The 22710-nt window shown below is 39.8% G+C and overlaps 1 protein-coding gene and 1 non-coding gene across 25 annotated transcripts in view; one reads left to right on the top strand and one right to left on the bottom strand.

The window, feature by feature from the left end:
* The window catches only part of Macf1 (microtubule actin crosslinking factor 1), a 347832-nt gene that overhangs the window by 269990 nt on the left and 55132 nt on the right, over positions 1 to 22710 (top strand). For 19 of the 24 annotated variants that reach the window (XM_058570874.1, XM_058570873.1, XM_058570887.1 and 16 more), the window contains 8 exons: positions 11236 to 11397; positions 11597 to 11767; positions 12580 to 12746; positions 16988 to 17147; positions 17491 to 17817; positions 18815 to 18899; positions 19428 to 19669; positions 20310 to 20516. In XM_058570874.1, the coding sequence (XP_058426857.1) occupies positions 11236 to 11397; positions 11597 to 11767; positions 12580 to 12746; positions 16988 to 17147; positions 17491 to 17817; positions 18815 to 18899; positions 19428 to 19669; positions 20310 to 20516 (1521 nt within the window). Of the gene's footprint in view, positions 1 to 326; positions 4747 to 11235; positions 11398 to 11596; positions 11768 to 12579; positions 12747 to 16987; positions 17148 to 17490; positions 17818 to 18814; positions 18900 to 19427; positions 19670 to 20309; positions 20517 to 22710 lie in introns of those variants that run through there. The other 5 variants (XM_058570880.1, XM_058570882.1, XM_058570883.1 and 2 more) reach the window with 2 other exon arrangements.
* Trnav-cac (transfer RNA valine (anticodon CAC)) lies at positions 10254 to 10326 on the bottom strand. The gene has a single exon. It is a non-coding gene; the product is annotated as a tRNA-Val (tRNA).

Here is a 22710-nt window from a genome sequence, read left to right as displayed (position 1 = left end):
TCCGAAGCCCTTGGCTCCTCGGCCTCCAATCCGGTCCGCCGCCTCCCTCCTCCGCCTAGTCGCTCCTTTTACCCGGCCCCGCCCCCTCCGCGCCCTGCCCCGCCCCCGCCCTCCTCCCCGTGGCTTTCCGCGCCGCGCGCTCCCGGGCTTTCAGGGGGGCTGCCCGGGCGGGGCGGCGCGGCGCAGCGCAGCGGCGACGGCGACGCGGGAAGGGGGAGGAGAACCACCAGCTAGCCAAGCACTTCCAGCAAGCTGCGAGCGAGCGGGCCGCGCGGCACGAGGGAGGAGGGCTCGCCCCCACCCGCCCGGCCCGAGCGGAGCCTTTTGTTCCCAGCCAGAAGTTTGCATGCCGGGACCGTGACAGCTGCGGGCGGGGAGGACCGCAGGGTAGTAGGGCCGGCGGCGCGGCGGAGAATAGAGGCGGCTGCTTGTCATGCAGTCCACGGCGCGGCGGCTGCGGGCTGAGGACTGGCGGCGGCGGGGGAGGCGGCGCCCACAGCACACGGGACTCAGCTGCCGGAGGAACAAACTAACTTCCTGAGCGCGGGACCTGAGCCCGGCGCGGCCGGGAACCACCTGCCAGCCTGCGGTGAGGTGACCCTGGTCCTCGGGGCGCGCGGCACTGCGCGGGGGAGCGGGCGGTGCTGAGCTAGCCCCTCCGACAGCCCCTTAGCGGCTGCAGCTTCAGAAAGGCCCGGCGCGCGGCTCCACTCGCCTTGTTTTGCGGCCACAGCGCAGGTCTGGCCTGGGAGCCACAACAATGCCATGATGTTTTGGAGACAGGAAGCCCCAAACTGGCCCCGAATGAAGGACTTCCTGTGTTTAAAGTTGCAGGAATATCCTCCGACCGGCCCAGTTCAAATGCAAACACCCCAACTAGGGAGAACGGAATGGCTAATTCAGACCAGCTGGACTCTCCTGGGCTGAAACGGAGGATAAAATGAAAAGTATTCTTAGGAGCTTGGGCCATACTTGAAGACTAGAGGCAGTGCCATTGTTATTAAAGGACACAGTCGGTATAAATTTGCTGCTTCCAACTCTTCTTCAGTGAGAAGTGAGTGGAACTATATATTGAATAAGACTTGTAAATATCAAATGATTTTTGTTGACTGAATTCAAAAGAGCAGTGCTCTTTTAAAAGTAAAACCAGAAGCCATACAAGGAATTACTTTGTTGATTAAATTATAACATTTATCTGTCTGCAACTATGAGGCTGCTAGCTTATGAGGAAAAAGCTGTTTGTCTTAGAGCTTCATCCAGAATTGTTTCAAAGTGGGACTCTAGGTCTCTATTGAGGGCAGATGCAATTGGTGGTTTGGAGTATGAGCATGTAAAAGGATTTATAGCTCATGTAAAATGCATTTTGGGGGAATTTGTGAAAAAACTTTTGAAAGATTGATGATTCATCTTGATTGAAAAAGTATGGGTAAGCCACTCAGCAGGCCAGACTGTTTAAGGCGCAACCCCACTTGCCTGGGGAAAGGGGAGGATGAGGACGGCTATATAGAGGATTGCTATGTTCCACAGCGGTCTATATATGATACAATGAGGATAAATGAACAGATTGACCAGGGATCAAAGCTTAATCAGACTTCAAAAAGCACCATGGAGAAGATGGAAGGAAGTACCATATCCAGCAATGGTACATTAGGAGCAGCAGCTAATGTTTTTGAATCGAGAGCACCAGAAAGCAAAAAGCTGGATGAAAGAATAATCTTTGATGCATTAAAGCTAAGCAGTGACGTACAGAAGTCGGCACCTGTGCCACCCAGACGGCGGCCAAATGCAGAGCGCAAAGACAATGTTAACAGAAGATCTTGGAAGTCCTTCATGCCTCCCAACTTCCAGGAATTTGCAGAAAGAATGGAAGCTTCTCTCAGTGAAGTTTCAGAAGCTGGTGCTTCAAATCCTTCTTTGCAAGAGAAGAAAGAATCCAGTTCTGCATTAACAGGAAGTTCTGGTAATTTGGACCACAGGGAACCTCAATCAGAGTCACTAACTTTGGAACATGTGGCCAAATCTACAGGTATTCCAGGAGTGCAAGATATGAAAAACTTAAGTGGAGACTGCCAGGACTTCAGATTCCAGCACCACAGTGAGAGCTCTCCCCAGGAATTCCATCCTGTAGAATCAGAAACTGCAGCAGCAAGTGGTAACACAGATGTAACACAGGAACACAGATTCTCAAGTGCAACCTGGCCCAGGGCCACGAAAAGTTCTGCTACAGGAAGCTTTAGCGAGAAGCAGCACCCCCTTGGGGACACAGCCTGTACTGTGGAAATACCACCTCTCTCACCTTGCCTCAGTGAAGAGCTGTTGGATCCAGAATTGCATATTCTCGTAACCCCCAGTCTTAGAGAGAAAACAGAGTCTGAGCTAAAGTTTGAGGAGGATGAACGATGGATCATGATGGAGGCTGAGGAGGAGTGGGAGGAAGAGAAACTGTCAGAGAGAGAAAAGGCTCTTCTAATGGAAGATGAGAACAGCTTGGCAGATATTTTGGAAGAAAGAGAACAAGCAAATACTGTAGCAGTAGTAGAGGATGGAGCTAGTTGCTTAACTGCCACTTTGGGGACTTTTGACTCCCTACCTCTTGATCAGATTTGTTACTCTGATAACCCACAGACAGCTAGGGAACATTTGGCTTCTAAGCCCAAGGATGCACCCCTGGTTTGTAGTTGTGTTCCTGCAGGTGAGGATGCTATTGAGAGGAAAAATGGAACTGCTCAAGGGCTAGAGCATCTTGTTTCAGAATTAGAATGTACTTTTGGGCCTGTAGATGCAGAGCAGCTCTCGGATACAGATTCAGAGCAGATGTTTCTTGAACTTGAAAAGGAGTGTTTATGTGAAGAAGGAGTAGTTGAGCCACAGAATCAAGCCTCTTCTGAAGGGCTGGCCCCATCCCAGGATGCAGAAAATTCACTTGTAATTAGTCATTTTCCAGGGGCTGCCTTAGAAAAAGAACAACATTTAGGCTTTTTAAATGTAAAAGTAAAGGATCATGCTACCGGATTGGATTGTGAATATTTTAATGCCCTGGATTCTTCTCAGATGCCTAATGCTAGAGAACTTGTTGCCTACCCTGAAATCATGAGGGACAATTCCACAGTTAGCAAGGAGTATGAAAAAGTGCCTTTTAGCCCCAAGACTGGGGAGGAATTTAAGTCTCCAGTTGATCTGGAATCACTGAGAGAGCTGAACCCAGGAGGATTGCTTATCTCTGATCACAGGGCTTCTTATGAACAAAAACTATCAGGCTTTGTTACTTCTGAGCTAGCCAAAGAAGATGGTAATTTGTTCCAGGTAGACTGTAATCAAACTGAGGAAAATATTGAGTGTATTGAGAGTGTACCCCTCAGTTTTGCTTCTAACTATGAACTAACAGTTGTAACCTCAGGACCTAAAGTAGAAGTGTTATTGTATGATTCAAATTTATTAACAAATGAAATTCATTTGGAAAGTGAGAAAGGAGCTATTAACCAAGAAAATAACAGTCTGGCATCCTTAGAAAATGCAGTCCCTTGTGAATTGTCCATACAGAAAGTTTGTAATGAGGCTAGTGAGGCAAAAGAGCTGGATTATCAAGCCAAGTTTGGGGGGGATGGAGCCCCAGCACATTTTCATACAGATTTCCCAGAGCAGGTCTTCCAGGATCTCCAGAGAAAGTCCCCAGAGTTAGAGATTCTGAGTCTGCACCTGCTTGCTGGAGAACTGAGACATGGTAGTGATGGAGTGGAAACTCTGAATGATGTAAAGCCTAAGCCAAATGTGGCGTCATCACAGGGAGAAATGGAATTGAGAGATTCAGATCCATTCCTGAATATCTTTGCAGAGGAACAAGTTACCAAAGCTGGTAATACTGAACCAGTTTTAGAGGAATGGATACCCAGCCTACAGAGACCTGCCCCAACTGCTGCAGTGCCTGCTGTAGAAGAAGATGCCCTTGATGCTACAGTGCCCACCCCAGAGGGCACTGCTATAGCTGCTGATGTTGTGTCCTTTCCAGAGGCTAACATCCCGGTTGTGTTAATGGTCACCCTAGAGGAGGATGCAACAACTGCTGAAGTCTCAGGCCTAGAGGTGGCTGCTGCTCCTGCTCTTGGAGTGCCTGTTCCTGAGGAGTCTGTTCCAATTGCTGCAGTGTCCTCAGAGGGGACTGCTGTAGTACCAGTCAAAGAGAATGACACCCCAGAGGAGCCTGTCTCCCCAGCTCCTGCAGGGCCCACCACCCCAGAGGAGCCTCCTTCTCCGACTCCTGCAGGGCCCACCACCCCAGAGGAGCCTTCTTCTCCGACTCCTGCAGGGCCCACTACCCCAGAGGACCCTTCTTCTCCGACTCCTGCAGGGCCCACCACCCCAGAGGAGCCTTCTTCTCCAGCTCCTACAGGGCCCCCCACCCCAGAGGAGCCTGCCTCCTTGGTTCCTGCAGGGCCCACCACCCCAGAGGAGCCTGATACTCAAGCTGTTAGAGTGTCCACCCCAGAAGGGCTAGCCACCCCAACTGCTACAGTGCCTGCTCTAGAGGAAGTTTCCCCCACTAGTGGACCCTTCCTGAGAGGTGCTGTACACACTGATTCAGTGCCTATTGCAGAAGGCGGTACTTCTGTTCTGGGGGAGGCTTCTGCCACTGGAATGTGGATCAAGGAGGACCTGGATCCTTCAGCATTTGGAATAAAAGAGGTGCCTGGCACATTGCTACATGGGAAAATGCCTCTGACTGCAACTGGTGGATTAAATTCAAATGAGGTAATTATTGCTTATTTTGTTGCCAGAGAGGGTCTAGAGAGTAAAATGAGATTGGTGAGTTCTCAGACTTTGTGATAATGAGAAATGGCAGGTAGTCATTTCTTTTGTTCTTTTTTGCCCCACCCCACCCAGAATTATAATTTCCAGACTTTCTATTGAGTTTTTCCTAGTGAAAAAACTTTATAAATCATACTCTTATTTTTTATTCAGATAAGACTAAGGATAATAGGGATGTAAGTAGTTATTGATTTACATTTTTTTAAAAAAGACCATTAATAGGAAAGAATGATTCTGGTTTTGAAATAGATAGCTGGCTTGCTCCTTCCTAAATTTAGAGACTGCCTATTAATCAGTGATGTCAGCAGTTAGGTGGAGGCCCGAGTGTGAGCTTTGAGATGTAGAATAGCTCTTAACCACTCTGGGAAAATTATATTTTCTGAGCCTTAAGTTTCCTCATTTAGTAAGGCAGAACCCTTTGACGTTTGTAAGGATAAAATGAGATAGCACATGTAAAGAACCAAGTGTGTAAGATGTCAGTTGCTAACTGTACCCTCCCTTTCCCCTTCAAATAGATTGGTTAGGTAGAATTCGCCAAAGCAGATTGGGGGAAAGCAATATAAAGATGTGTGAGTAACAGGCTTTTTAATGCAAATGTGTTTCTTAAAGCCAGAGGTATTATTTAAAAAAAAAAAAAAAGTAGAAGTATTTTAGTAATTTTGTGAAATTACCTTTGTGTCGTTAAGCAAGTCACTTTGCTTTCCTGGACCTCTTGTTTCTTGATGTGAAAAAACGAGAATTGGGCTAAAGTGATCTCTTGGATCTTTCATAGCTCTTAAGATTTTAAATGTTAGCAGAATATGTGGGAAAATGTTCTACATCCTTGAACCCTCTAAGTTAAAGGAATTTGAGAACAGCATTCTGCAGTTTACCACCCAGGTATCATTTGGAATAGGTGAGAAGTAAAGGATTTAGAGGTTTAATCTAATAGGGATAACCAAATGAAGAGGTTGTTGTGATCTTACTCTGTCCCCAAGACCTGAAACTGCCCTTTTTACATTAGGCATTCACCATTGACTGAGTTAATGAGTATCAATCTCCTGGAGTAACAACGAGTGCTTCAATAAAGATGGGTCCTTTCCTCTACCCCATTGCAGAGTCTTTCAGGGCAGCCGTAGTCTGGTAGGACACCAATTAAATGTACAGCTGCCATCAACAAAATAATTTTTGATTGCATCCCATAAGCTGCCAATTTTGCCACAGATCTGCTTAACTGAGTTGTGGTTTCACTTTGGGCTTCACCAATTATTTTGTAATGTGGGATTCTATCAAATTAGAATGTATCACCTTTCAGATTTTTGGATTTTTTTAAATTTTATTTTCTGAATGTTATTGAAGATAGGATTGACACTGACTTCCCAGTATCCTTTTCAAAGTCAAGACAATAGGTCAGTGGCAGAGTAAATTTCTTGTACTGACATTCTCGATAATACAGACTATTTCTATGGGCATAAAGCCTACAGCAAAAATCAATGAAGTACAGGGATTAAATTTGTAAGGAGCCAGTCAAATCTGTATAAAAACTCAGAGAAATTCTTAGTATTATTCTCCAGAATCTGTTTCCTTAACTGCAAAAATTAGTAGATGGGACTAGGTAATCTCTTAGGATCCTTCCAGCTGCAGGAGTTAGTCATTTTATGAAATACTGACTGATAAAAATGACAGGAAAAGGACAGGGTTGTGGTTCAGTGGCAGAGCGCTTGCCTAGTATGCATGAGGCAACACATAAAAAATAAATAAGCTGGGCACAGTGGTGCATGCCTATAATCCCAGCATCTCAGGAGGCTGAGGCAAGAGGATCATGAGTTCAAAGCCAGCCTCAGCAATTTAGCAAGGTCCTATACAACTAGGTAAGACTCTGTCTCTAAATATAAAGTACGAAAGGACTAGGGCTGGGGCTCAATGGTTAAGTGCCCTGGGTTCAATCCCAGGTAATAATAAATAGATGTATTGTGTTCATCTGCAACTAAAAAATTTTAAAAAGAAGTTGGGCGCAGTGGCATACACCTTTAATCACAGCATTTGGGAGGCTGAGGCAGGAGGATTTCAAGTTCAAAGCCAGCCGCAGCAAAAGCAAGGTGCTAAGCAACTCAGCGAGATCCTGTCTCTAAATATAATACAAAATAGGGCTAGGGATGTTCAGTGGTTAAGTGCCCTTGAGTTCAATCCCCAGTACTCCCCCCCACCAAAAAAAAAAAAAAAAAATTAAAAAGGAAATGATAGCTTTCCTACAAGATTGTCCATTTTTGAAGAACAGTTATTTCCTGGAATATGTGGAAGCAAGCAGATGTCTACATCTGTGCACAGAAAAAGACAGATCTAAGCCTGAGTCCCAGCCAAGAATGTTAGCCAGTAAGAATAAAGAGTGGCTATTTTAAAAATATTTATTGAAACAAATTGTTAGAGTTAACCAAAGTATAGGATTTTCTAAATTGATGAAATATTTTTAAAAGTTTTATAAGAGATGTTATGAATTTTATTTCTTCATTTTTAGAGTGTTGTTAGAGGCAATTGAACCTGTCATTTCTAAGCACACTTAGAACACAATAAGTGATCAAGCCTGTAATGTGATTTAGAGTGATCCTCTGTGTACATGTTATATATAAATGTACACATTTATACCTGGTTAAAAATATAGAGAGACTTTTTAAAAGTCAGTAACAACAGTTTGGTAGAGAAGCATAATGCTGAAACTTGTTTGCCATTTCTGTAGTGGGAGCTGAGGCCCACTAAGCACAAACTGTGAGTCACTGGTTCAATGAAAGGGAAAAAAAAAAAACAAAAAACTTTTGTATAAAGTAGAGATTCTTTACAATTAAAATTTGTCAAGGAATCTTTTTAAGTGAAAATTGGGAAGCAACACAATCTGTTTGGTGTTTGAATGCTCACCTGATTGTCAGAAACTTGATGGGTTTCTTTGTTTTTCCTAATAACAGTTTCTATAATTAATTCATTCATGGAATAAATATTTATTGAGAACCTACTCTGTGCCAGACACTGGGTTCCCGCTCTGAACAGAATTAGCATGGTACCTGCCCTTGTGGAACCTAAAGTAGAGTGGGGGAGGCGGTGTCAAGCAAAAAATGACTCATCTAAATATACAGTTACAAACTATGATCGTGCTTTTTATTTAAAGATATCAGTAGATTTGAAGGTAATTTGATAGAGTCAAGAAATATTTTGGAAGTAGCCAACAAGACCTGATAATGACTTTTTTGTTGGGTGTGAGGGAGAGGGAATCAAGGATGACTTGTACATCCAAGTGGATGAGGACAATAGTTAATTGTTGATTTAGAGAAAAACAAATTTTAGGTAACAGAAAAGTAGGAGATACTGATTCATTTTGGAAGTTAGGTTCAAGATGGCTATGAATCATTTGTATATAAATAATAAGAAAGCAGTTGGATATTTAGATTTGAAAGATGAGAGATAATGGAGAATCATAAGCATTTTGCAGGACTAATATTTAAAGCCATGAGAATGGACGGAATTGCCCAGGAAGAATATGGAAAAAAAGAGGTCCTAGAATTGACATTTTCCCCTCATCCCCACCCCCAAGTACTCTTAACTTTAGAGGTCTAGAAGAAAAAGAGGAGAACAAAGGACGTTAAAAAAAAATAATGATCAATCAGGATGAAACTGGAATGATGTGATTATCACCAAAGATAAAAGTGTTCTAAGAAGTTCTTTGGGAATTTTTTTGTTTTATGTCCCAGTTGCATCTTACAACAATTTATAAGTGTGCAACTCTGGAAAATGTCTGCCAGTGTTGCTTATTTAATAATATGGCATGGTCCCATTTCACTGAACTGTGAAATACTAAGGAGTAGAAATTTTAATGCATCTAATAGCACAAGTTCTGCAAAACAGTTTTAATTAGGAGTTGAGAGAAGAAAACAAGTGTTTTTAGATTTACTTTATTTAATATTATTTGCTTGGGTTCAAAATAAATACCTTGATAATACTTATTTAGAGATACTTTCCTATGTTTTTCAACTTCTGCAAAATGATGGAGACAAATGCCCATTGTCCCTGTCAACTTAATCAATCAAGTGGAGATCAGAAACAAAGGAATATCTAATCCTTTATAGGAAATGTTTGTAAACAAAATCCAAATTTTTAAAGAATTAGTTGTATTTTATGAAGAGATTATTAAGCTTTAAATATATTTTACTTTTCTGTATCATGTTCACTGTCCAATAGAACTTCTGCCTAGATAGAGATGTTCTCTATTCATGACCATATACAATAAATAGGCACTAGCCACATGTAGCTGTTGACCACATGAAATGTGGCTAGGAATGGAATTTTTATTTAAATTTAACTTGAAATAGCTACTTGTAGCTGCTGGCTCCAATGTTAGATAGCACAGAAAGAATATAAATGCCACCTATAGTATAAGACAGAATTTGATTATTGGGTAAAAAGGGATCTTCCCTTTGTACCTCTGGTGCTCTTCTTTGCCATCATCACCACCATTGCTATATTGCACCAAAGTTACTTTAAATGTGGGAGAAACACACACACATCCGCTGGCTTCTGCTTATTTATCTTCAATGATAACATCTTTAATGTTACAAAGAGGAATTATAGCACTTGCATTTTCTGAGAATCATGTTGTTGGAGAAAGTTATTTAGCCTAACTGCCATGGAGTGTTGCCTAACAAAATATGGTTTAATCAAATTATAATAAAAAATGAAGTAACCTTCTCTTTTCAGTGTTCCGCTGGGGCTTTCCCTTTCTACTGACTCACTTATCCAACCATAGACCATTCTTCCTGGAATCAGATTCCTAATCCTAGTGTGATCTGTGGTCGCTCATATAGTCCAAAATTAATTTTACCCAAACTTATAATTTTCTTTTGTCTTCTGTTTTCTCTCATCCTCTGGTCTTAATTGACCCACCTGTCTCACTAAAACTGAAGGGACTTTTTATGGAAGACCAGAAAGGAAGCCACTGTAACCCCAGCTATTTGGGAAACTAAGGCAAGAGGATTACAAGTTCAGGGCCAGAATGGGCAATTTAGAGAGACCCTGTCTCAAAATAAAATTAAAAGGGCTGGGGGTATGGTTCAGTGACCGAATACTTGCCAAGCCTCTGGCAAGGCCCTGAGTTCAGTACTGCAAAAAATAAAAATGGAACTAAATCCAGGCTACTGGAATATGGCTGGTTTTACCCTTTTGTAAAAGCTGAGAGAAATTTGATTATAGAGACAAAATATTTTTCTTTTCCTTATGATCAAAAGTACTGTTTTCTTCTGATTCTTTTTGATTCCTTTTAGAAATATCTGAGTTGTAATAGAGCTTTGACTGTAGTAGGGAAAAATATGCACACTACTTATTACACTTGTTAAAATTGTTTTACAAGTCTGTTTCAGGATGAACATGATACACAGTCTTGTCTTTTAAAAAAGTATTCTCTCTCTCTCTTTTTTTGGGGGTGGGGGTGGGGGGGGTGCTAGGGATTGAACCCAGGGCCTTGTGCATGTGAGGCAAACGCTCTACCAATTGAGCTATATCCCCAGCCCCTAAGAAAGTATTCTTTGTTCCTCAGAATGTGTGTCTGAAATTGTTAAGGATGTCTCCCAATATTAAGGGGCCATTTTCCTTTGTAATCAGAGTACCCTTTCAAGATTATTGACTGTGTGTGGTCTGTGGCCTTGGAACAGAATGAAGTTAACTGCCAACAGGGGGATTAAACCACGAGGTTGGCATTTTTCCGAAGTGTTAGTATGTTTTGACTAATTGAGTTATTCTTACTAGTCAGAGAAGAGCATTGTCTGTTGTCAGCGGTCAGTTGAATCTATTCTCCAAGATATTTTTCATCTTAAATAATTGTTATTTAGTATCATTTTTTCCTTTTAAGATTTATATACATTGCACTTATTATATAATATTTGAGGCTGATGCTTCTGTATTCCCTCTAGCTTTTTCATTAAAAGTTCAGCAAAAATTAAAAAGAAGAAAGCAAAACCAGGAATAATTGGGTTAAAGACCTAAGTAGTACCTTAACTCTGTAATTATATGTCAATGAGAGCATATATTGAAATATGAAACCACTATTTCTTTGATACTTATGTAGATAGCTAGCTTGCTTGCTTGCTTTTTTTCCTAGTTCCTTCTACACTAAATCATAAATTTATCAAGAATATGCAGTTGCAACCAGGCACAGTGGTGCATGTCTGTAATCCCAGCGGCTCATGAGGTTGAGGCAGGAGAATCACAGATTCAAAGCCAGCCTCAGCAATTTAGCGAGGCCCTAAGCAACTCAGTGAGTCTCTAAATTTAAAAAAAATAAAAAGGACTGGGGATATGGCTCAGTGGTTAAACACTCCTTGGGTTCAATCCCTGGTACCCAAAAAAAAAAAAAATACCCTGTTCCTCTGTGGGGTCTAATAGCCTTTAAATATTCTTTGGTTTGCAATTATCCAGATGTTTCAGAAAGAACAAGTGGATCCTCTTCAGATGAAATTGCAGCAGGTTAATGGACTTGGCCAGGGACTCATTCAGAGTGCAGGAAAAAACTGTGATGTACAGGGTTTAGAACATGACATGGAAGAGATCAATGCTCGATGGAATACACTGAATAAAAAGGTGAGTGGCAAAGGGGTAGGTAACAATTGTTCTGGGACCAGAAGGCATAGAAGAGAAACATCTACATCTAAAGTTTCTCTGGAACCTGATTGCAAGTAAATATTTGACCATTGCAATCTATAGGTACTAAAAGGGATCAATAGTAATTTAAAAAACACTCTTTCCTTTCTCATAATGAGCCTCTGTGACTGTAACACAGGTTGCACAAAGAATTGCACAACTACAGGAGGCTTTGTTGCATTGTGGGAAGTTTCAAGATGCCTTGGAGCCATTGCTCAGCTGGTTGGCAGACACTGAGGAGCTCATAGCCAATCAGAAACCTCCATCTGCTGAGTATAAAGTGGTGAAAGCACAGATTCAAGAACAGAAGGTGAGTGAGAATATTGGGACAGTGAACTGAAACAGCCTTAGGGAGTGGCAGACAACACATTTGCTTGTAGTTTAAAGAACAAGTCAATTCTAGTAGAATCTTAACCTACTTTGTGTCATCCTGAAAAGAGAAGCAGGAATTCATTTTTATCATGTTACTCTAACCTGCTAGTTTGCTATGGTAGATGTTAAACTAAACAAGTTTACTTGTTCATTTTTTTTTATTTCAATGTTTCGTTCACAGCTTTATGTTAAGTTTTTGTTTCAGGATCAGCAATATTCTAAGTAAAATTACACATCATGTACAGAGTTTTATCTGTATTTGTTGTTGTTTTTAATTTCTTTTTCAGTGCATTTTTCCTTTATCCCAAAGGAAATTTTACTTCCTTTTATTTTTTCAGTTTTACTTGAGGTACAATTGACAAAATAAAAATACATGTATTTACAACTTATGATGTGATGTTTTGATAGATGTATATATTGTGAAATAATTCCCTTGATCAAGCTAACACATCCCTCACCTCACATACTCACCATTTTTAAGTGCACTTTTGTCTTGGTCCAGAGGAACTCCCCTGTTAATGACATAAGAGCAGTCATAGATCCATTTAAAAGCTCTAAGTGTATAAAAAGTTTGGGTGGTAGTGGTAGGAACTATGTTGTATCTCATGTTTTTGCCTCAAGGGTGGGAAAAATTTGTATTATCGACATAAGCTTGGGATTTAGGACAGTAGGGTTGTTTTGTTTTTTCATCCTACTTGAAACTTGAAACTGAGCAGGTGTTGTTGCTTTTCATTTTCTTTAAACTTATAGTTGCTCCAACGACTCCTAGATGACAGAAAGGCCACGGTAGACATGCTTCAGGCAGAAGGAGGCAGAATAGCCCAGTCAGCTGAGGTGTCTGATAGAGAGAAAATCACTGGGCAGTTGAGGAGTCTTGACAGTAGATGGACTGAACTACTCAGCAAGGCAGCCGCCAGGTAAGGCCAAAGGAGTTTTAAAAGAATGGGTCAGGGGTCTGTTTTGTCCTTTGTTTGTCTTACTGTCACTGATGTGCTTTAAGAGGTCCTGGATGATTCATATAGAGCTTCGGAAGGTGTTTTAGATCCTCATAACCAGAATCACTCTGAGAAAATGAGCTTCAGCTACTTATAAGTGGAAGATTCACTGATCTATGTAGTGGTTCTGCTGCACAATAGTTGTGGTTCCAAAGAACAGATACAGACTTCTGTAATCCAGCCAAGTTATTTTCTCTGAGTTTTTGAAACAGATTTTTCTTCCTTCATGTTTATAAATAATGCTTTTGCTATTTGGAATTGAAATTTGTCATGCTGCTTTTCTGTTAGCTTATCTTGATTTTAGATGTCTTTGCCTCTAGGAGCTAGCCTGTGATTCTTATAAGAATATGGCCATTCAAGAAATGTATGGATATTCTTTACTCATTTGCCAAAAGACCGAAAGTGTACTTTCTCCCTCCAAGGAAGTAGTTCTCTTTCCATAACTAACCGTCATGTCTCTTAAGCTTAATAAATCACATGGATGTCTTTACTTTTAGCTTATACGATCCAAAGTCTTAATAAATGCCAGATTATCAGATATCAGTAAGAATAGTAGAGCTGATAGTTTTCTAGGTAGATACTGGCAGTCTTCAAAGGACTACCTCATTAGTATATTTCTTCTACCTGCCTATGACTTGGCTTATTTATCATCTGAGTTGCAAAGTACAGCTTGCCCATTTTAGTGAGAAAAATAAAATAGAAAGAATTTAACTTATTTCAAGATTTACATTGCTTTTTTTTTCCCTTTTCTTTTTGTCCATTTCCATTAATGGTTTCCTGGGCCTAAAAACATCAATCCTGCCATGTACAATGGTGCATGTCTATAATCCCAGCAGCTCTGGAGGCTAAGGCAGGAGGATCCTGAGTTCAAAGTCGCCTCAGCAAAAAGAGAGGCACTAAGCAACTCAGTGAGACCGTGTCTTTAAATAAAATTCAAAATAGGGCTGGGGATGTGGTTCAATGGTTGAGTGTCCCTGAGTTCAATTCCCGGTACCAACAAAAACAATCCTTTTAGCCTTCTTTTATGCCCCATATGTACCAGGTTGCTGAATTCTGTCCTTTTTACTTCTACAATGTCTTTCCTTTCATCTGTTTGTCTAATTCTCACTCACCTACCTTAGTTCATGATTCATGAGCTGTCATCTTGGGCTGTTAAGGTAGCTTTCTAGCTAATCACTCTTCTACTTATCCTCAGGCCTTTTTCTCTTCTCATCTCCCAGCTGCAGGTATATTTTTTTCAAGTACATGTTTGATCATATCTCAAAGACATTTAAATGCTCCCTGTTGCCTATAACATAAAATCTAAACTATTTCACTCAACATTCAAAGCCTTCTATTTGACCCTAACTACCTTAAATTTCACTATTATTATTCTCACTCTTTATTGGTAAAATGTATTTTGTTCTTTAACATCTTCTTTCAATTTTCTACTCCTGTCATTTCTATTGTTGTTACATTCTATATGAAATGCTTTTGTCCCTCTCCCCTTCCATGAAACCCTTTGTTTTTTGTTTTTTAGGTCCTGGTGATTGAACTCAGAGGCAGTCTACCACTGAGCCACATTCCCAGCCCTTTTTATTTTGAGACAGGTCTCACTAAGTTGCTCAGGGCCTCGATAAATTGCTAAAACTGGCTTTGAACTCATAATCCTGCTCCAGCTTCCCAATCGCTGGGATTACAGGCATGAGCCACCATGCCTGGACCCCAGGCTTTTTTATTTTTTATATTGAGATAGCATCTCCCTAAATTACTGAAACTGACCTCAAACTTGCAATCCTCCTCTATCAGCCTCCTGTGTAGCTGGGATTACAGGTGTTGGCCACCAGGCCCAACAACTCTACCTCTTAACTGCCATAACTATATCTGTACCTTGCATTGTGGCCATTCATTTTATGTATTTATTTTCATGGTCCATAAGTTCCTTAATGTCATGATTTTCTTCTTTGGTTCTCTCATTCTACTGTACTTGCCTCCATCCTTCTGGCCTAATACAGTTTCTGAGCCAGTATAAAGATAAGTAACAATAGTAGTTTCCTTTGTTATAGTCATTCTAAAGTCTTTTATCTGAATTCTTTAATTTTGGATATTTGATGCTTCTAAATTATTTTATCAACTTTCTTAATCCCCCAAATTTTATTATATTGACTTCTTCAAACTTTAAGATTCCAAGATCAGAGATGAGTCAAAAAGATAGAAATTAGATAATATTCTTAAAATGAAATTCTAGTTTAAAAATAATCTTTAAGATACATATTTCAGTTGCATTGATTCAAGATGTATTTTGAAGGCAAGGAAATGGATTTTTATAGGAAAGGGATTTCTGTAATACTTAATTTGTTATTTAAAAAATGGTAGTGGGCTGGGGTTCTGGCTCAGCAGTAGAGCACTAACCTAGCATATGTGATGCCCTGGGTTCCATCTTTAGTGCCACATAAAAATAAACAAATAAAATAAAGGTACTGTGTCCAACTATAACTAAAAAATAAATTTAAAAAAAAAAAATGGTAGCATCTGCCAGGCGCGGTGGCACATGCCTGTAATCCCAGTGGCTTGGGAGGCTGAGGCCATAGGATTGCGGCGAGTTCAGAGCCAGCCTTAGCAACGTCAAGGCACTAAGCAACTCAGACCCTGTCTCTAAAGTTCAAAATAGGGCTGGGAATGTGCCTCAGTGGTTGAGAGCCCCTGGGTTAAATCCCTGGTACGGGGGCGGGGGGGGGGGGGGGGGAGCATCCAGAAATGTGTTTTTCTTTATATTCAAATATAATTTCCAGATAACTAAAATGCTAATTCTTTTTATTTGAATCATTTCTCTCTTTTTTTTAAATAAATATTTTTAGTTGTAAATAGGAACAATGCCTTTATTTTGTTTATTTAGTTTTCTTGTGGTGTTGGGGATCAAACCCAGTGCCTCACACATGCTTTGCAAGCACTCTATCACTGAGCTACAATCCCAGCCCACTAAATCATTTCTTATTAAAAATAAGTTTGTCAGGATGTAATCAGCATATGACTTGGCACAAAGCAGGTGTTGAGTAAAGTTAACCAAAGCACATCATATAATCCCAGGCCTTTTCAAATGGATTATTATTGAGTCTGCTCTTAGTAATTTAAAGTTAGGGCCTTTCATTATTAATCTGTGAGCTAATATAGTTCTGTGGTTGTTTTTGTATCTCTTCCTGGTCAAGCTGCCTCCAACAGACTTTATTCCTCTCTGTAATTTGCTGCTTTTAATCTATAGTGTACTTGAAATCCAAACTTAGTATGATGTTATATTAAATAAGAGTTAAGATTCTAAGTAAACTATGGAGTCTTTTCAGCTCTTTTGCCTATTTCTGTTGACAAATTCAGCCAATCTAGGGTGTTTGTTACTGTGATTTTGCCTTAAGTCTGGATTAAAACTTATATTTTGGGCTTGGAATTGCCTGGTTGTATTTTTGGGATATGGAGAGGGAGTTCTATCTCAGAGAACTGTATTACCTTTGTTCTTAAGATACTTTCCTTAGCTCACACATGAAGGTACAGTGACAGAGACAGGAAGATTTTTTTGACCCCTTTAAACTTTATTTTGGCCATATTTAGGTGGAATCACATTACATTATATTTTAGAAATGGAATGTGCATTGTACATAATAGTGGGTTCATTTGATGTATTTACATGCATAGAATATAATTCATTGCATTTCAATCCCCAGTCTTTCACTTTCCCTCCCTCCTTCCTACCCCCCCCCACCCCCCGTTTCTCTTCCTCTACTCCTAGTCTTCCTTCTGTTTGCATATTGTTTTTTTAGTTGGTGCTTTATAGATATACATAAAGTATACATTCCATCTCAATATGTGCCCAGGTGGTATAAGGATTTGATTCTAGTTCACATTCTATTGTTTCTACTTACTGGGTGACTGGACAAATCTTCCTTTAAACTTTCAAGGTCAGTTTTCTCTTTTATAAACTAGAATAATTATTCTGCCCACCTTACAAGGTTATAACAGGACCAGTAAAGGAATGCTGTGAAAACCTTTTATAAAGCAAAGTGCTGCATAATGTGTGTTCTGTTTATTATTGGTATTTAAACTGGTCTGATAACACTGTCCTTTAACTGAATTTAGTACCATTAAGTTATGATGTGACTTTCTGCCTGAGCAGCTTGTTCTATATGTTTGTGTAGGCAAAACCAGTTGGAAGATATCCTGGTTCTGGCCAAACAATTCCATGAGACTGCTGAGCCTATTTCTGACTTCTTATCTGTCACAGAGAAAAAGCTTGCTAACTCGGAACCTGTTGGCACTCAGACTGCCAAAATTCAGCAGCAGATCATTCGTCACAAGGTAGGAAGGAGTTCTAAACAAAGTCACAAAACTGGAGAAAGAAATCCTAGAAATTAAAAGGGAAAAAAAAAAAACTGCAGCATTCTAGAAGATGTATTTTATGGGGTTTTTATTTTCAGTTTTAATTTAAAATAAGGTCAAGTTTTTAACTTTTATCTTGGAAGTAAATGTAGAAATTAACTAACAAGCTACCATCAGAAAAATAAATAGCTTTTTTTCCTACTTTTTATATTATTTTTATCTCCAGTAGGTGAATTTTTAATTTAATTTGTTATTTGTTGTTTTATGTTTGCTTTTCATTTATTTTGTTTCTTCTATTCATTTTTTCCATCTGGATTTCCAGGCTCTGGAGGAAGATATAGAAAACCATGCAACAGATGTGCACCAGGCAGTCAAAATTGGGCAGTCTCTCTCCTCCCTGACATGTCCTGCAGAGCAGGGTGTGCTATCAGAAAAGCTAGACTCATTGCAGGCCCAGTACAGTGAGATTCAAGACTGGTGCTGTCGGAAGGCAGCACTGCTTGAACAGGCACTGTCCAATGCTAGACTGTTCGGGGAAGATGAGGTGGAGGTGCTCAACTGGCTGGCTGAGGTTGAGGACAAGCTCAGTTCAGTGTTCGTAAAGGATTACAGACAGGATGTCCTGCAGAAACAGCATGCTGACCACCTGGTATTTGTGTTTTCCATTTATTGGTTATGTTATTGAGTTATTTTTTCATTTTTATTTGTGTTTTTTTTCTTTTTCTTTTCTTCATTCCAAACACTTCAACTTTATTTTTTACATAAGTGCATAGTTTATAGACTTGGTGCTGAGTACTAATCTTTTAGGATGGGTTCATAAAAATACTTGTACTTAACAAACTGAGTCAACAATTCTAGACGATGGTACAGGGTATAGCTAGAACTCATCTCAACTACAGCTCATAACTTGTATCATTAGGTAATATATCATTGCGTTTCCATTTGAACAGATTTATGAAAGAAAATGAACTTTAAGAAAACAACATATGCCCAAGATTCAGTCATATCCTTATAACTTTTAGAATATTTCTGGAATTGTATGCTCAAATTTCAGGAATTCTTTGTCATCTTAGTAGATGCCTTTTCTAATTTATTTTTTATGAAATCTCTTTGGGGGTAGTAAAAATAGGCAAAGTAGTTTTTAAAATAATATTTTTTTGCTTACTTTGACAACTTCAAATATGGAAAATTCTTACAATTCTGATTTTCTGTATCTTTGTGTGTGTTGCTAGATCTCAAAACCAGAGCATCGTGCATGTCAAGCAAGGATCCTGATTTAAGTCAACCTGTTCTTTCTTTTCTTGAACGTTCTTACTCTTTATTTTGGACATAGTAGACATTTTTTTTTTTTTTTTTTGCTGAATTTTACTTCTATCTTTCTTGGGTTCGGATTTGGTACCAGTAGATTTGTAAAACTGATTCAATCCAAATATCTCATCTAGCACAAAGATAAACTTGCCTATAAGTATCTAATTTAATGATTTTGAACAATCAATGGGGTAATCAAACATTTCAAAAAGGGAATTAAATATCTAATATTGAACTAACCTGGTATTCATCTCTATAAATTTAGTCTCTTGAAGATCTCATATTTCTTTCCTTTGTTGTGCCATAGTTTTGAAATTAATAGTGTTTTTTCCTTTCAGGCTTTAAATGAAGAAATTGTTAATAGGAAGAAGAATGTAGATCAAGCTATTAAAAATGGTCAGGCTCTACTAAAACAAACCACAGGTACTTTGAAAAGTGTCTCTCTTAGCACCTCTCTTGTCTCAAAGACAGTCACTTATCCAGGGAAATAAATACTATGCATTAGCAACTTCTCTTTGTATGTTTGAGAAGTTTAGTATTCACTAACTGTATTAGCATGTGCTCCAGAGCCTTATGACCTGTTTTCCTGTTTCTTGGTAAATTTGAAAACTACCAGACTTAGTTGTCTCCCATCTGATTATAGATAATGATTCCCCCTCCCTCCAATATGTGAAATGCCAGCATTTACTGCAAGGTACTGGGAACATCTAGAAACACCTGCAGCTAAACTTAGATCCTAATCTCAGAAATGTGTTTTTGTTGTTTTTTTTTTTTAATATATATATATCAAGTAGCAGGTTTATTTGCCATTTACCCTTAGTGTGGGATGGTAAGTGAAATAGCTACCAAGGGAGAGAACATCTTTGAAATTTAAGCTCTAGTTTGAACTTGGGTGCTATAGAGACAGCCTTATCCTCCTAAATATGTTTAACTGTGTGCTGTTCTCCACAGGTGAAGAGGTGTTACTTATCCAGGAGAAACTAGATGGAATAAAGACCCGTTATGCAGACATCACAGTCACTAGCTCCAAGGCCCTTAGAACTTTAGAGCAAGCCCGGCAGCTGGCCACCAAATTCCAGTCTACGTATGATGAACTGACTGGTTGGCTGAAGGCAGTGGAGGAGGAGCTGGCAGCCAGTGGAGGACAGTCTCCCACAGGGGAACAGATACCCCAGTTTCAGCAAAGACAGAAGGTGAGCCCTCATTTCACACCAAAAAGGGAATAAGGCTTCATCTTTGTCATAATTCTGGTTTTTTACCTTTACTTCAAATCTAAACCAAAAATGTCTGTCTGCATCCTCTCTTATTTACTCACCAACAGTAAGATCTGGCATAAAGACATACATAAGAATCCTTGTGATCTGAAGTTTAATACTGCTTCTTAGAAACTTTGCTTCATATGAAACATTTTTTAATTTACCTTCACAATTTGTTCTCTAAAGAGTGCTTCATGGTTCTCTTTGATTCTCCTGCAGGATCTAGTGCATTTTTAGATAAACAGAAATACTGTGTAGGAATTAGTTAAGTTAGATGCTCATGGTTAAAACATTATTTATCATGTCTATTCAAGTGGGGAGAAAAAAGAGAGCACTGTTTGTCTTCCCCACAGACAATCTGGCTCAAGTCTTACAGACATTCTAAGTAAGCAACATCTAAACCTAAACTTGGGCTTCAGAATGATAGAAAGATTTGAGACAAGGAAAAAAAACTAACTGAAGGAAGGAGGTCAGTGTCGTGCTGGGATGTGTGGTAGAGATAACACTTTCTACCCAGCACAGCTGCTAATGTGCTTTATTTAGCAATGTATGGCCTGAAATTTTTTTCCTTCCTTAGGAATTGAAGAAGGAGGTCATGGAGCACAGGCTGGTGTTGGACACAGTGAATGAGGTGAGCCGTGCTCTCTTAGAGCTGGTGCCCTGGAGAGCCAGAGAAGGCCTGGATAAACTTGTGTCTGATGCCAATGAGCAGTACAAACTGATCAGTGACACTATTGGACAAAGAGTAGATGAAATTGATGCTGCTATTCAGAGATCACAACAGGTAATGTTTATAATATCTCTGCATTAATATTTTAGGCAGTGGAAATAGGTGTATAAAAGTATACTGCTATGACCCACATAAGTTCAGGCTCAGGAATAAGATGAGATCAGGGTAAATATTATACAACAAACATATTTCAGTAATTGGAAACAGTTGGTAGAGAGGATGTGAGAGTGGATCACGATTTGACCTGAAACACCTGACCCCTTTAAGAAAAGAAGAACTCACAAAAAAGTCTCTGTAAGGCCTTTTCTTAAAAGTTGGGCCAGTGGTGATGGGAGTAGATTATATGTAGACCCAAATGGTCCAAATGTATAATAATCTTAGTTTGATATAATCAAGTGTCTTAACATTAAATGGAAGAGGAAAAGAAACCAGGAACTGCCGCAGTCTGGCTGGGCACAATCAGGAGCCACTTGTCAAAAGAAACTAACTTTATTTTTAGAACCACACACGACAAACAAAATAGTCTCTCAGGAAAAACCCTCAGAGCCTCAACTGCCACCACCGGCTTTCCCCAAGCCTCTCTCTCCCACACAAGCTTCTCTCCACGTCCCACAATCCTCCTGCTCTTGAGGCCGATTGGCTGGGTCACGTGGGCGGAGCCAAAAAAGTCCCCCAATGAGCAGCTCCGTGGTCTGAAAGGGCAGGGAAACAGTCCAATGAGCATCACCGCAGAGGAGCCAATCAGCTAGATGTTGCTGGGGCCGCTGTGAGCCAATCATCAGCCAGCAGCTGGAAGTTTGCTGGCAGCTGGAAGTTTGCTGGGGCCCCTTTGGCTGTGGCTCTCAACATCTCCCCCTCTCTGTTTAAACAACAAGCATGTGGCTTAGGGACCGTGCCTGTTAGGCAGTCCAATTCAACATATGGTCCTTACCCGTCATCGGATGAACTGACCTCTAGGCGTCAGCCTCCTGTCTTAGGTTGGTACCACTGCAATTGGATCATACCCGTCACTGACTACCGGTCCAGCATACAGCCATACTTGTGGATAGGCCTTTGCACCTGTGGGGGGGTGAGGTTCTTTGCCTCACCTCTGTTGGCCCCCAAATTTTAGACCATCACTAGTAGAGGAGGATGCAAAATGCCATGACATTAAGCCAATTGAGGGCTCCTTTGAAAAATTGTACCACCGGTGACATCATCAGCAAAAATACCCCAACACTACCACAAGTCACTGCACCAACAGATAGTTCACAATGCATACAGGTGAGCTCACAGTGTGTCCAGGCAAGTTCTGCAAGTAGTTCAGTGATGGCTATTGTAGAAGCTGTAGATTGGTTTTATCTTTGACTTCACCAGCACTGGGATGAAGATAGGAATTCTGGCAATAATGGCTAAAGAAAAAATTATGTAACATTACAGAAGGCACTAAAAGAAAACAATTTTCTTAACAATTTACATTGTCTTCACCGGCACTGGGATGAAGATAGGAATTCTGGCAATAATGGCTAAAGAAAAAATTATGTAACATTACAGAAGGCACTAAAAGAAAACAATTTTCTTAACAATTTACATTGTCTTTAAGAGAATTATTAAATATAATGAAAAGGAAAGGTGAAAGTAAACAAACAGATCTGTTAACCTTCTTTTTTGTTTACATATTAAAACAATCCTCAACAGTTGTTTACCCAATTTAAATTAAACCATATAAATCACGTGAAAAAAAAATATTTGGATCCATTTTATCATGAGCGCTCATCATATATGATATATGGACATACGTACATTCAAACATATAACACAAAACACAAGTGTGCACACATAATATAATACATACAACACATAACATTATAGTAAAGGCCTTATAACTTTTTACAGGTGAAATCTCCATTGCAATGTTTAAAAACTCTATAGTCAAAAAATAGAACTGATCAGCAAAACATTAACCTAGGTCTGTATGAGCTCAAAAAACAAAATAGAACTTCATGATATGGCAAAGGGCAATAATAAAATAGATATTGAAAAAAGCATCCTGGTTCTGTTGCAGATGTAAGAATAGCCAAACTGGAGTTTTGGATATCAGTTGTTATGGATTTGAGCCAAATCATCATCTTTTTGGTCTGTAGAAATCGCTTTAGTTAATCTTTCTGGAATCCAAATCGGCTGCTGTTCTCCCTGTGGAAACACATAAACAGACCCCCGACTCCAGACAATCACTGGGTCAGGACCTTGGTTAATCTCTCTGGAATCC

The sequence above is a fragment of the Marmota monax genome, unplaced genomic scaffold, assembly GCF_021218885.2.
Source record: "Marmota monax isolate L192 unplaced genomic scaffold, Marmota_monax_Labrador192_F-V1.1 WCK01_AAM20220418_F8-fsc00008, whole genome shotgun sequence".
Taxonomy (NCBI): domain Eukaryota; kingdom Metazoa; phylum Chordata; class Mammalia; order Rodentia; family Sciuridae; genus Marmota; species Marmota monax.
This window is presented reverse-complemented; position numbering and strand designations above follow the sequence as displayed.